Consider the following 13,788-nt stretch of genomic DNA (forward strand, 5'->3'; position numbering starts at 1 on the left):
TGCCTTGCAGGGAACTGTATTTGCATGTCTTCTTCAGTTCAGGTATTGGGCAACGCTTTGTCCGACCAATCGAGAAAGCTAGAAAGTGAGACACGCACCACTTTCCTGAACAGGTTTCCTTTCAACTAGTCATTGCCGATAGCAGCATGGGGTAAACATCACTTCCTCTCAGCGGGATTAAGCCCATTTTTGCTTCTGAAGCTAAATTACTAGGGTTCCATCCTCACTGATATTCCTTGTGGCTAACACGTGCTAAAAAAAAAGGTATCCTGCATGACAATATAAGGAAAGATACGCCTCGGCTACACAATTTCTGGGCACTCCCTTTCCAGGACGTTGCTGCAATTAATAACCAGCTCTCTGTGCGGTCTTCTAAACCACACAATGTGGCCTACTGGTTAAGTTGCAACCTTGTAACTACCGCTGCCCATACATTGGGCACTCTGGTGACGTTTGGCTGACTCAAAGCGACTGATAAGAGAAAGGAAAGCAAAAGTCAGGGTGGCAAGTGTATTTATTTTCATATTTTAAAGAGTTATTTCTTTAAAAAAGTGTTCAGACCAAGCAATCTTGTGTTTTCTGAATTTAAGGGCGATACTTGGAATGAAGAACTAGAATTACAAGGAACTGGCTTTTCATTTTTTTTCCTTCTCCTTTTGTGCAACTAGATTTTTTCCAAGTAATAATATTCTTGGCAAATTGTGTTAGCCAACCTTACATTGTATTGGGAGCCACTGCAATAAATAGTCGGTGTTCATTTCTGTTCCCTGGCAGACCCCCTGGGGCACTTCAGGAATCCAATCTCTCTGCTCCTTGTTTACCTGTGAATATGAAAGAAAATGGGACCAAAGGTGTAGTGTTATGAAAACTGCCCAATAAATCCAACCTTGATCGCCACGTCAGCAGCAGCAATCAGCTTTTCTTTCTCCACAGCTGTAGTGGCGGGGCGTGGAGGTTAGAGGATGAGAAGACCAGGTACAAGAGTTACCATTGGTGTGAGTTTAGAAGTTGTGTAAGCTCACAAGGGAGTTATCAGAGAGTGGAATCCAACTGTAGATAGTGGTTACTGGATAGTGTGGGAAGGTTGCAGACAAACCTAAGAAGAGGTTGGGTGTAGATAGGGTGTGGGGGGTGGATAGATGAGAAGAATGATTAGAGCGGTGGGCACAAATAAGTGTACTGCCATGTGTTCAAAGGAGGAAGCAGTGAAGTCTGAGGGAGGGAGTGAGTGAGGCAGATGGCAAGCCTTTGTTGATAAGCAGACCAACGCCACTGCCTCATTTAGTAAGTCAAGTGGAGGCGGGGGGAGAAATATAGTTCGAGGGGATTGGGTCCTCCGACGTATTCCATATCTATGACATGTAATCACCACAGCTGTGCTGCTTCGGAAACTTTTTTCGGCGTCTGCGTCCTGCGTCAATGACGTTGATGCGCCGTCGTCGAGGACCTCCTCCGACGTCATCCGATGTGATAAGTAGGACGCACGACACCCGTAGCCTCAGTTCCTGTTTTTTCCGCGAACGTGTTGCTTCGTGAATCTCGGTTAACGCCTCGACTCTTTGGAGTTCTGTTCTTCTCGGTTCTTCGAACCTGTTCGTTTTGTGAAAATCCTTTGTGTGAAGATGTCTTCTACTTCGTCTTCGACCCCGCGTCCGGGTTTCAAGAAGTGCGGGGAGTGTGGGTCCAAGATGTCGGTGACGGACTCGCACGACGCCTGCCTCTGGTGCCTCGGGGAGGCCCACGACACGGATGACTGTATCGACTGCCAGTCGCTCACGTCCAAAGCCTTACGCGAACGTAAGAAGAAGTTGTCGGTAGGTCGGGTGTCCAAGCCCCGGAAGTCGAAGTCTGCGGGGCTTTCGGCAGATAATTCGAGGGGGTGACTCTCCGCGTCATCGTTGGAAGTCTCGTGGGTCTCCTTCTAGGAGTCGGTCTCGCCACTCCTCAGCCTCTTCGAGGCATTCTCGGAAGCGCCGACACTGGTCGTCTTCCAGGTCCTCTTCGGAGGACTCTGCCCGGCACATCGCTTACCCCACCAGCCGTGCGACACCGGAGGAATGGGCTTCCTTCGGGAAGAAAATGCTGGCGATTCTTGAGTCGCAGGGTACTAAGCCCTCTGCGCCCCCGAGTGGGGTCGGTCGTGAGAGGTCGAGAGACACCGCTCGCAAGAGTGGTCGGCACGAGTCACGGGAGAGATCCTGTTCGGACAAGGAGACTCGTTCTCGACATACCTGTTCCAGGTCCCGGTCCTCGACGCGTTCGAGACCGTGTGCACCTGTGAGGTCTTCGAGGAAGACATCGACGTCTGAGGCATCGAGGGCGTCGACAGGCTTTCTCGAGGCTCCGAGGAAGTCGTCGAAGCCGTCGACGCTCAGGTCGTCGAGGGAAACGCTCGGGGCTCCGGCTTCGAGGGCTGTGTCGACGCCGCCGATGCTGGCAGCGCTGCATCTGACGTCGACGCCGATTTCCTTGACGTCGATCCTCTCGACTCCGATGCCTGTTCTCTCGACGTCGGCGCCGATTCGCTCGACGCCATCGACGCCTTTCATGTCGGAGTACCCCGTGGCACGGGGGAACCCCCTAGGAAGGCTCTGGTTAAGAGCAAGCACTCTCGGGTGCCTTCTTTTCGCCACCTGGAATATATTTCAGAGGCGGATGAGGATTCTGATGGCCTGGTTCCTAGTCAGGTTCCAGATGAAATTGTCTCGGGCCATAGTCAGTTTGACGATTTGAGGCAGTCACTGCATGATGCCAGTGGACTCAACACCTCTCCGGAGGTGGAGTTTTGTAGGCCTGAGCCTGGCTCTCATGCCGATTCCTCGTACCGGCGCCTTATGGCTAGGGTTTCTGAGTACTTGGGATGGTCTGCTCCCCCAGGGGAGTTCGGGCAGGATGATCTGACGGACATCCTTGATGTTGGTCCCCCAACTGACCCGGTACTGCCGTTCCATATGGCTTTACAGAGAAGGGTGGCGGCGGCTTGGACTGCTCCGGAGAGTCTCCCGGCGGTGGGCAGATCCTTGTCGCGAAAATACCGTCCAGCCAGTAGCAACCCCTGCTACTTGACCAGGCACCCCACTCCGGAGAGTTTGGTGGTGCAGGCGGCCACGGCCCCGGCACAGCAGGCGTCGTACCCTACCATCCCTCCTGATAGGGACGACAAACGTTTTGATGGCTGGGCGAAGAAAGTGTTTTCTTCTGGTGGTATGGCGCTTCAGGCGGCCAACTCCATTTGTGCCTTGTCTCGTTTCACACACACTCTGTGGAACTGTGTTGCGTTAGCGGCTGTACATATTCCCGAAGGGGACGAACGGGATGGTTTCCTTGCTATGGTCCAGGATGGTAAGGATGCCATGTGTGAGTCCGTTCAATCAGGTTTGGACTTAGCTGAATGCGTCAGTAGGTCCATGGCGGCGAGCACCGTGATACGCAGGTTTGCGTGGTTGCGGAAGTCGGGGTTTGCTCCTAATGTGCAGTCCCGGCTCCTCAACATGCCCTTTGACGGTGAACACCTTTTTGGCAGCAAGGCTGACGAGAGCCTTGAGAGGTTGCAGACCTCAAAAGCTGCAGCGAAGTCGTTGGGCGCTGCAGTTCGCCAACCTCCGCCTTTTCGTCCTAGGGGACAGCAGTGGAGGGGTGGTTCCTTTCGCTATTACTCGTCCTTCAGTAAAGCGAGAGGAGCTGGCAGTCAAAGAGGCCAAGGCAGGGGTACCAGAGGTGGACGACAGGGTACCTGTGGTGCCAAGGCCGCTCGGGCAGTTGCCTCTTTGCCCTCAGGTAACGCCGCAGCCGCTCCCACTCAGTCATGAGGCCATGTCCCATGGTTCGCCGGTTGGGGGAAGGCTGGCGCAGCATCTTGTAGAGTGGCAAGCCATTACTTCAGAAATGTTGGTTCTGGAGATCATAACCCACGGCTACTGTCTTCCCTTTCGGCACAGGCCTCGCGACAATCCACCGGGGAACCTCTCTTTGCAGAGTCCGGATCCGCTCCTTGCGCAGGAAATTCAAGCCCTGCTGGAGAAAGGCGCCATAGAACTGGTGCCTGTAGCGGAGAGGAACAACGGATGGGATTCCCCTTATTTTTTGATTTTGAAGAAAGACGAGGGATTGAGACCGATCATGGATTTGCGCGGTTTGAACAAACTCCTCAGGAAGGACAAGTTCAAGATGGTTACTCTCTCTCAAGTCCTCCAGGCCCTTCAGTTTCAGGACTGGTTGGTGTCACTCGACCTCAAGGATGCTTACTTCCATGTGCCGATCCATCCCAAGCACAAGAAGTACCTGAGGTTCGCGGTTGGCGACTCGCAGTTTCAGTTTCGGGTCCTGCCGTTCGGATTGACCTCCGCCCCGAGGGTTTTCACCAAGCTCATGGTGGTGGTGGCAGCGCATCTCAGGCAAGGGGGGATTCACGTCTACCCCTACCTGGACGATTGGTTGATCAGGGGGAGCTCTCCCGAGCAAGTCCTGGATCATCTGTCCGTCACCTGCCACTCCCTTCACAGGCTGGGCTTCTCCCTCAATTTAAAGAAGTCCCATTTGACGCCAACACAGCGGCTCCAGTACATCGGAGCAGTGCTCGACACTTCCCTGGGGCAGTGTTTTCCTCCCCAGGTGAGGGCTCTTCACATTCAGCAGATGGTGCACAAGTTTCAGCATGCCCAGACGCTCCCAGCGTTCGAGTTCTTGAGGTTGCTCGGCCTCATGGCATCCTGCATTCTTCTGGTGCCAGAGGCTCGCCTGCGGATGAGATCTTTGCAGTGGGCACTCAAGACGCAATGGTCGCAGTCCTCCGGCAGGATGTCGGACCCGGTTCAGGTGCCGCCCTCGGTCGCCCGGGACCTTCTGTGGTGGGCCGTCGAAGGCAACTTGATGAAGGGGGCTCCATTTTGGCTTCCCTGGCCGGAGGTGACGATCGTGACGGATGCATCCCTCACATGATGGGGAGCTCATGCCAACGGGCTGACAGTCAGCGGTCGTTGGTCTCCGTCGGAGTCCAGACTCCATATCAATCTGTTGGAGCTGAGGGCCGTCAGGCTAGCCCTGAAGGCTTTTCTGCCGACTGTGCGAGGAAAGAGTGTCCTGATCCTGACGGACAACACAGTGGCCATGCACTACCTCAACAAAAAGGGGGGGGGCAGGGTCACTTCCTCTGTGCAGGGAGGCGATGCAGCTCGAGTTCTGGGCCATCCAGCAGGAAGTTTCGATCACGGCAGTTCATCTGGCCGGAGACAAAAACGTGACGGCGGACGCTCTGAGCAGGCAGAGCGCGATCTCTCACGAGTGGGAGTTGGCTCAGGAGATTCTCCTGGAGATCTTTGCCCTTTGGGGGACCCCTCAAGTGGATCTCTTCGCCTCCAGTGTCAACCGGAAGTGCGAAAGGTTTTGCTCGCGGGAATTTCCTCCAAAAGGAGCCTTAGGAGATGCGTTTGTGGTGGAGTGGTCATTCCCGCTGCTGTACGCGTTTCCTCCAGTCCCCGTCATCCCGCAAGTGCTGCGGAGGTTACGGAAGTTCGGTTCCCGGATGATCCTCATTGCTCCGGCGTGGGCTCGGAGGACGTGGTACCCGGACCTTCTCGACTTGTCCATCTGCCCTCCACGTCGTCTTCCCTACCGAGACGATCTGCTCTCATGGGAGGGGGGTCAGGTTCTCCATCCAGAGGTCAGATCCCTCAACCTTCACGTTTGGCTTCTGAAAGGTTGAGGTATAAGGATTGGGACCTCCCTGAAGCCGTGATGGAGGTGTTGCTTTCGGCCCGAAGGCCAGCAACAAAGTCTCTGTACCGTTGCCGTTGGCGTAAGTTCTGCGACTGGTGCAGAGTTCAGAATGTGGATCCTTTTGCATGTGACATCCCCATGGTTCTGTCCTTTTTACTTTCTTTGGCCCACAGGGGCTTGCAAGTGGGTACCATTAAAGGTTACCTGGCGGCGCTGTCCATCTTTAAGCGCTCGTCTGAAGAGTGTTCTTACTTTAAAATCCCTTTAATTTCACAGTTTCTGAAATGGCTCACTAATGTGTTCCCTCCGTCACCTTTCCTGGTGCCCGGTTGGGATTTAAACCTTGTTCTTAAGTTTCTTATGGGTGCTCCGTTTGAGTCTTTACATTCTTGCCCTTTGAGGCTGTTAACTCTGAAAACTGTGTTTTTAGTTGCGGTTACTTCCGCTCGCAGAGTGAGTGAGCTACAGGCACTTTCAGTTAAGCCACCCTTCACTGTATTTCACAAGGACAGGGTTGTCCTTAGAGTTCGTCCTTCTTTTCTTCCGGAGGTAGTGACAGAATTTCATTTGGCCCAGAAGGTTGTTCTTCCAGCATTCTATCCTCCTCCGCATCCTGGTAAGGAAGAGGAGAGGCTCCATAGGCTTGATCCTAGGAGAGCTTTAAGCTTTTATGTTTCACGCATGTCCCGGGTCAGAGTGGACGATCAACTCTTTATTGGTTACGCTGGAAAGCGTTTGGGGCAAGCTGTGACAAAACAGACTTTGTCTCGCTGGATTATTTTAGCCATCTCGGAGTGTTACCGCTTGGCGGGTAATGACCCACCGGCTGGCTTGCGGGCCCATTCTACCAGGGGTGTGGCTGGATCTACTGCCCTGCAGAGGGGTGTTCCTATTCGCAACATCTGTGATGCAGCCACCTGGGCTCCAGTACATACATTTGTACGTCACTATTCCCTCGATTCCATCCGAGGACAGGATCTGGCCTTTGGCAAGGCGGTCCTTTGCTCTGCTATTTGATTGGCTATTCTAAATTTTGATTCTAAATTCTTTCCCTCCTCCTTGCTCTGGTACTGCTTTGGGAGTCTGTCATAGATATGGAATACGTCGGAGGACCCAATCCCCTCGAAGAACAAGTTACTTTCTTACCTGGTAACGTTCTTTCGATGGGATGGTCCGACGACGTATTCCATATCGCTCCCGCCCTGCCTTCCCCGCTGCAGAATTTCTTTTGCGATTGCAGCTTACGTTCCGCGAGGCTTTGTGTCTGACTGGCAGTTGACTAATGTGTCACGTTCTGGGGGAAAAAACTACAACTGAGGCTACGGGCGTCTTGCGTCCTACTTATCACATCGGATGACGTCGGACGTCGGAGGAGGTCCTCGACGACGGCGCATCGACGTCATCGACGCAGACGCCGAAAAAGGTTTCCGAAGCAGCACAGCTGTGGTGATTACATGTCATAGATATGGAATACGTCGTCGGACCATCCCATCGAAAGAACGTTACCAGGTAAGAAAGTAACTTGTTCTTTGCATGTATAGCAGTGAGGGTGGCATCGCCATGGCGGGCAATCGAAGTTTCAGTGATAGTCATTGTTGCGAGCTTCGACGGGTGGAAGTAGACGGACCAGAATCAGGACAAACAGAGTAGTTCAAGGCCTAGCAGCCCTAACTGTGGACCATTACGGTGCAGGAATGTATAAGGCAATAGACTGCAGCCCACATAATGCGGTCCCCCAATCATGGTGTAAGCCGACGGATGGGAAGCCGTTTCTCGGAAAGTCCGTGGGTTTGGAGGCAGGAGTGAGAGAGCCAGTGGCACCTGGTGAGGTGGGGCCTCTATCTCAACTCTGGGCATTCAATGGCACTTGTTTGCTCACTGACAGAGTCTGCTGCTGTGTCTGCACTCCTGACCCGACTCGGCTCTGGGGGGTGCATACGCTGTATAGCCACTGCTTGACGGAGCATTCGCCGCTGCTGAAGCTTGCATGGCAGTATGGCTATCATCTAAAGCACCCCGAGAATCTAAGCTATCCCCCATCTCTTCCTCCTCCTTATACCCCACAGCCCCCTCCTCCTCCTGGATTAGAATGTAGTAGTGGATGCCTGCGAGGTAGCTGGGCCTGTCCCTAACCTTGGTTTATCTTGTAGTTTCTGTACTTCGCTTCTTAGAATTGCTTACGCTTTTCCGCCTCCTGTGTCATGAAGCTCAATTTTTTCAAATACGTGCGTGCATCCAGCCCATAGTGTGTATAGATAAAATATGACAGCATGCCACTTCCCAGGCCATTACATTCTTTCCTATCTGCTATACCTGTGCAGCCTCTGGAAGGAACAAAGGGTACTCCCTCATACTACAAGAGGCTCTGCTCTAGCCCTATCCGAAACGGGAGAAATATGACCAAGCATGTGCAACTTCACACCAGAGGCACCTCCATTTCCCAGAATCTTAGTTTCTGACACTGCCCTGTAATTTCTTTGAGGGTCTTCAACATAATCCGTAATTTTTTTGCATACGATCTCTGCTTCCCTCTTTACTCTGGTAGTGCCCTCAATTTCCTTCTATCATCCCATTTTCCCCATGTTACCAGTTAGGTTGAGTTGTTTTTTTATCACAGTTTTAGATCATGTTTTTGTTTCTCCCTCCTCCTCTCCCCTCAATTTACTCCTTCCCATATTCCTCCCCACATTGCTGGGTCTGCCGCACTCTCATGCAATTTAAATTAAATGGTTTTGCACAGCGTAAAAAGAGACAACCCTCGAAGGCCGCCCTCCTTCTAAACACCTTTAAGAGGACAAAATGAGGCCTTTTACCTATCCTATTGTGAGCACATGGTTCGAGGAGGAGCACCACAGAAAGCAGAAATTATTTGAACGGTTTATGATGGCACCATGTAATAGACATAAGCAATTTACAATAATAGCAAATGAGTCCACTATAAATAAAGCATATCTAATGTGTTATTTAGATGTAAGAATAAGCTTTCACTGTTATAGATCCACTAGAGACTCTGTGGGGATGGGTGTGGTTGAACAGCAGGATAATGTCCTAACAGATACAGTGGATGTAGAGACGTGTATCAATAGATTTGCTAATGCACAGGAGTTTATCTTTAGATGATATTGTTACATCATGTTTTCGATTTGTGGTGCCTATTCAATTACTGCAAAGCCACCGAGTCAAGGATTGGAATAGCTTATGAATTTCAGTATTAATCATCCATGTACACAAGTTATTGTCGTGGACTATGGGAGACATCCTCTCTAAATGCTCCTGCCCTGCAGATTGAATTGATCAGAGCCCGAACTACTGACTGAGCATTGAATGTAAGGTGCAGGGTTGATGAGCTGCTAGTAAGCTTTAATCTACCTTTACAGGGGTAAATAAAAACATCAGTTGTGGACTCTTTTAGAAATATGGACTTTCAAATTTAGAGCCAAATAAAGAATGAAGTGGAAGGAGTAGGCCTGAAAGTTAAGACAGCAGACCTTGCAAACACCGGACAGCAAGAGTGGAGCAAGGGGGAGGGAAGAGTAAGAATTCATTTCTGAGGCGTTTGCTTTAATGGAGTACTCTGCCTTCTAGTCCTCTATGGTTCCAAAACAGTCAATTAGGAGAGCGGGGGTCGGCTGGCAACACCAACTTCAGGTAGCACGGAGTGTCATTAGCATACTGGTGAAGGAAGAAACCACCCTCCTGCTTAGAACCCTCCCAACATCTCATGTAGATGTTGAATAGTGTGGGGCAGGGGGTAGGGATTGTTCCCTGGAGCACCTTGCTCGGGCTGGGGAGGAGACCTAACCTGGTGGCTCCCATCTGAGCACACTACTATCTGTTGTTAAATCTAAGAGAACCAGCGCAGGACAGTGCAGGAAATGCCCATGTTCTTGGTCTAATATGTTAAAGGCCACTGAGCGGTTCAGGAGCAGCAGGAAACTGAATATCCTCTGCCTATCCAGTATTGTCATGCAGTACTTGTAGGAACGCCTAATCTGTACCACAACCAACCCAAGGACCAGACTGGTAAGGTTGCACAAGGTTGTGAGCAAAGAGGTTGTGCAAGAGCAACTGAGAGGCCCAAGAATAGATTTTTCTTTTTTTTTTTTTTAAGCAGCTGGGAAAAGGCCACAGGAAAGCAAGAGATTAAAATGTGGCTGCAAGATAGGTGGAATTACAATGGGAAATAGACTACAATACTGAAGACGGAATGGGACATCATTAAAGGTGGTAAAAAAGGAAAAACTCATCACAAAAGTGGGGAGGGTGTGCATCTCATACTGGACAGATGTAGACTGCATATTGAACCTGTATTTGAAGGGGGTAATAGTTGTGATTCTCAAACACATGTTACTGATCTACTGAGAGGGAATAATTTGTTTTGTGTAGATTGTCAATGTAGGTTTGGGTTAAAGAGTATTTTCTACAAATGATACAATCTCCCATTGACTGATGAGTTCTCTGGCAATGAGATGGAGAATTTCGGTTTTAGCAGGACCAAATCAGGCAATGTACCCTTGGAAGAGAGGACAGGGAAAAGGGAATAATCGGAGGATTTGCCCCATATTTTTCTGCAGCAGTGGATATTGCTCCTGGGGCCCCAGCGGTGGAGCATTGCCACAACACACAGGTGCAGAGTTTGTGCTTTCTGTTTATAGGGCGCAAAACCATCAGCAACAGTGAGGGTTAGACTTGGAAGTGAGCAGGTAGACACTCTCCTTAAGAATCAGGGCAGTTGGGTGGTACACGTGGGACTATTTTGAAATGTTGTAGGTGGTGCTGAGGGGCCATTTTTTTAAAAAGCCTGCTTCAAGGTCTGTGGGATAGAATTCTTGACATGTTGGGGCTAAAGGCCCATGGCAAGAGAAAAAGGGATCAAACCATGTTCCGACTATTTGATGGGGATGGGACAAGCAAACCACGGGGTCAAGGAGATTATGAAAACAATTTAGGAGTTGATTTACGGAATAGTTGGTAGAGACTAGGAGGATTGGAGGATGCAGATACCTAAGGGTTACCAAGAAATTGCTTAAGTGTGCAGTCGACTCCGAGATTACCTATGCCTTTTTTCAGACTAATGGAATGCGGAGCTGGGTTACATGTCTTTATACCGAAAGATTTGATAAAGAAAGAACATATATCAAATATTTTTTATCAAAAGATTTTATAGAAAATGCACTTTTTTTAGGGTCCCCCCAAGCCTCCATTTCAGACCCCTAAAATCCCACCCGTACCGTTTCCCAAAAATATTTAACCCTTTACCCCACCCCTAAATGCATTCTCTATAAAAAATGTCGATAACAAATATTCGAGATATGTTCAAATCTATATAAGATTTTCGATGTAAGACTGCATACCGTAGAGCTGGTGAAAATAGAATGAAGAGGCAAGAGCTGAAAATAGATTAGACTAATAAATGGAAACCTGCATATCTTCACCACCTGCGTTCATTTATGGGTGAAGCCTTTAGACGGAAGGGCACTGTCAAGGGAACCCATGTGCATACATGACTAAGGGGACTGTTTTCTACTTTGCAGAATTTGAAGTATCATTGATGATTAGAGTAACATTCTTTATTCATTTTACCTAGCTGGTCGGGAGCAGCCATTCAAAAGACAGTAGCTGAATATGCACCAGACTGGGTGGCCCTTGGAGCTAAATGGATTGGTATGCATTTTCTTTCATAATGCAGTTTACATTAAGCCGATTGCATAAGTCTGAAATGTTAGTGGATCCAACTCTGCAGAATAAATGAATGCTTTGACCCTGCACTTTCAGAGCATAGGTATAACTTGCTTACCACACAGTAAATGCTTTCCTCTTTGTTCAAAAACACTTTCCATCGTGCTCATGGGATAGCCAGGTCATAGGCTTGGATTCACAATTTATATAGAATGAGGCATGCCACTGTGGGAGCCGGCACAGGTATGTGCGTCATTACCACATCAAGATCTGCCCCTTCCTAGACTACCCAGCTCCCTACGTAACGGGTGGGCATAGATGAGATATTTATTGTTGCTCCACTCAGTGCTACTTATTTTGCCGGCCTCGGAAGACTGAAGGGATGAGAAGACCTTTCATGATTTAAAACTGGGATTATCTCAACCACATGTCCCTGAAGTGGATGCATTACTGCACTGTGTCATGGACTTGCACCAATCCTTTTATTTTGAAATATTACGTTTTTTTTTTTTTAGATGGTGGAGGTAGGATCGTGAAGGATACTGGGGACTGTGGTCCAGGAGTACAGTCGTTTTTGTCAGTATCTTGTACTCATTACTATGTCTGTCCCCTTTTCCCACACTCATTCTCCTAGCAGGGGTATGTGAGAGGGTGATGGCAGCGGTGTGCCAAAACAGTATATGTCTGACTTTAACCAGCATAAGTGCTACATGGCCAAACTGTCTCTCAATCCTTGAGCTTGTTTCTGAAAACAGTGCCTGCAGAAAGCATGAGTTGTGACCCCACAATGTTCTTTAAGAGGTAGAATTTCATACTGAATAGCACAACAAGATGTAAGACAACCCAGGGTGGGATGGACATCCTCGTCTTCTTTAGACAGGAAGGGTAAGTTTGAAGGAAGAGCTTATCCTTATCCCAAAAAATAAATCACATCTCAGAGCAAAGGATCTGAAGTTCCCTGACCACCTTGCAAGGGTTACCATAACTCGAAATACAGTTTTGAGGGTCCCCAAACAGATCTCAACAGAAGACACAGGCTCAAAGTGGTGTCTATAAGTACAAATGAACAAAGTAATATTACAATTCTAAATGAAATGGTTAGGAACAGCTGGAAGAGACCACTGGAATGTCTTTATAATGCAGCGTTAGCAAGAATAAAACAAATAATCCCTTGGTGTGCTGCTAAGTATTAATTGCAGGATTCAACCCAATTTACAGTGTCCACTAAGTGTGTGAATATCAGGACTGCTTTCATGAAGTCAACTACACAATGAATGTCCTCGTCCAGAGCATAGTGGCATGACCTACGTCATTTTCTGGAGTATTGCGTTTCCTAGAAGGCTTACAAGTTGCTCGAAGAACTATCCTGTGGGCTTCAAGGCTATGGAGAAAGGCCTTTGGCATGAGGCTATCCTTTTCAATGATGGAATAAGGGAACTTGACCCAACCCCATATTTAGACAATGCCTCTTCCCAAAGGACAATCTGGGAATGACTGGTTGAGATGACCATTCATTCGTAATCCAGTATGGCTGGGTCATTAAGACACACATAAAATCATCCTACATTTGCGCCTCAACCAGAGTTTTTGAACTAGCTTGGAGAGTTATGCAGGAGTTGACATGCATAAACACATATGTAGTCATCCCTAAGGGAACCCTTACCCCAGCAAGGCAAACCAAGCATTTGCAGCTCTGTTGGGTAGCCAGCTAAAATGCTGTTATTTCTAAAATTTGTGATCTGCTTAGAGTGTAAAAGAGGCCGCCATCTAGTGGTTGGTGCAGATTATAAAAAGCGTGTCAACAGGGGTGTACTTGCAACACTATCCCTGCCCTACATGTATGGGTACCCATGATGCCTGACGCATCAGTATCCAGTGATTGTTTTTTTCCAACACCAAGATTGTATGCAAAACACAGAGTTTCCGTCGAAAGAACCAAGGCTTAGTTGAGGTCTAACCACGCAGACACCCACAGCCGAAAGTGGACATGAGAGAGGCGGAGCAGTGACAGAACACCAAAAGGCGCAACATGTCGAAAAGGCAGTGCAGTAGGGAGAGTGGGCCAGGGATAACATTTCTCATTTATTTCAGAAAGTGCCTCTAACACCCTTTACACTTTCACATATAATAACTGGCTTGCTCATTGTTATCCACCCCAATGGAGAAAACTCAGTTTACAGTGTGCCCACTGTAACAAATCCTTAGATGTCATCACTTCTGCTCAAGAGGGAGTCCCTTCCCATGAGGCCAGGGAATTGAGGCCGCTACTCGTTTTCCCCCTCGGGGTGGCACTCGGCGATAGCTCATGGGAAGAGACTCCCCCTCTGGGGACAATGGCGACCATCTAGGGTATGGCTCCAATAGAACCCTGACACCCTCAAATACACTAGCCTC

The 13,788-nt window shown here is 49.1% G+C and overlaps 1 protein-coding gene across 2 annotated transcripts in view; it reads left to right on the plus strand.

Moving 5' to 3' along the window:
- LOC138526383 (homocysteine S-methyltransferase-like) overlaps positions 1-13,788 on the plus strand; it is a 421,515-nt gene that overhangs the window by 320,977 nt on the left and 86,750 nt on the right. For both annotated transcript variants that reach the window (XM_069637059.1, XM_069637057.1), the window contains exon 7: positions 11,303-11,379. In XM_069637059.1, coding sequence (XP_069493160.1) covers positions 11,303-11,379 — 77 coding nt within the window. The remainder of the gene's footprint in view (positions 1-11,302; positions 11,380-13,788) is intronic.

Source organism: Ambystoma mexicanum, chromosome 7p, assembly GCF_040938575.1.
Source record: "Ambystoma mexicanum isolate Mex_15411 chromosome 7p, UKY_AmexF1_1, whole genome shotgun sequence".
NCBI classification, from domain to species: Eukaryota; Metazoa; Chordata; class Amphibia; order Caudata; family Ambystomatidae; genus Ambystoma; species Ambystoma mexicanum.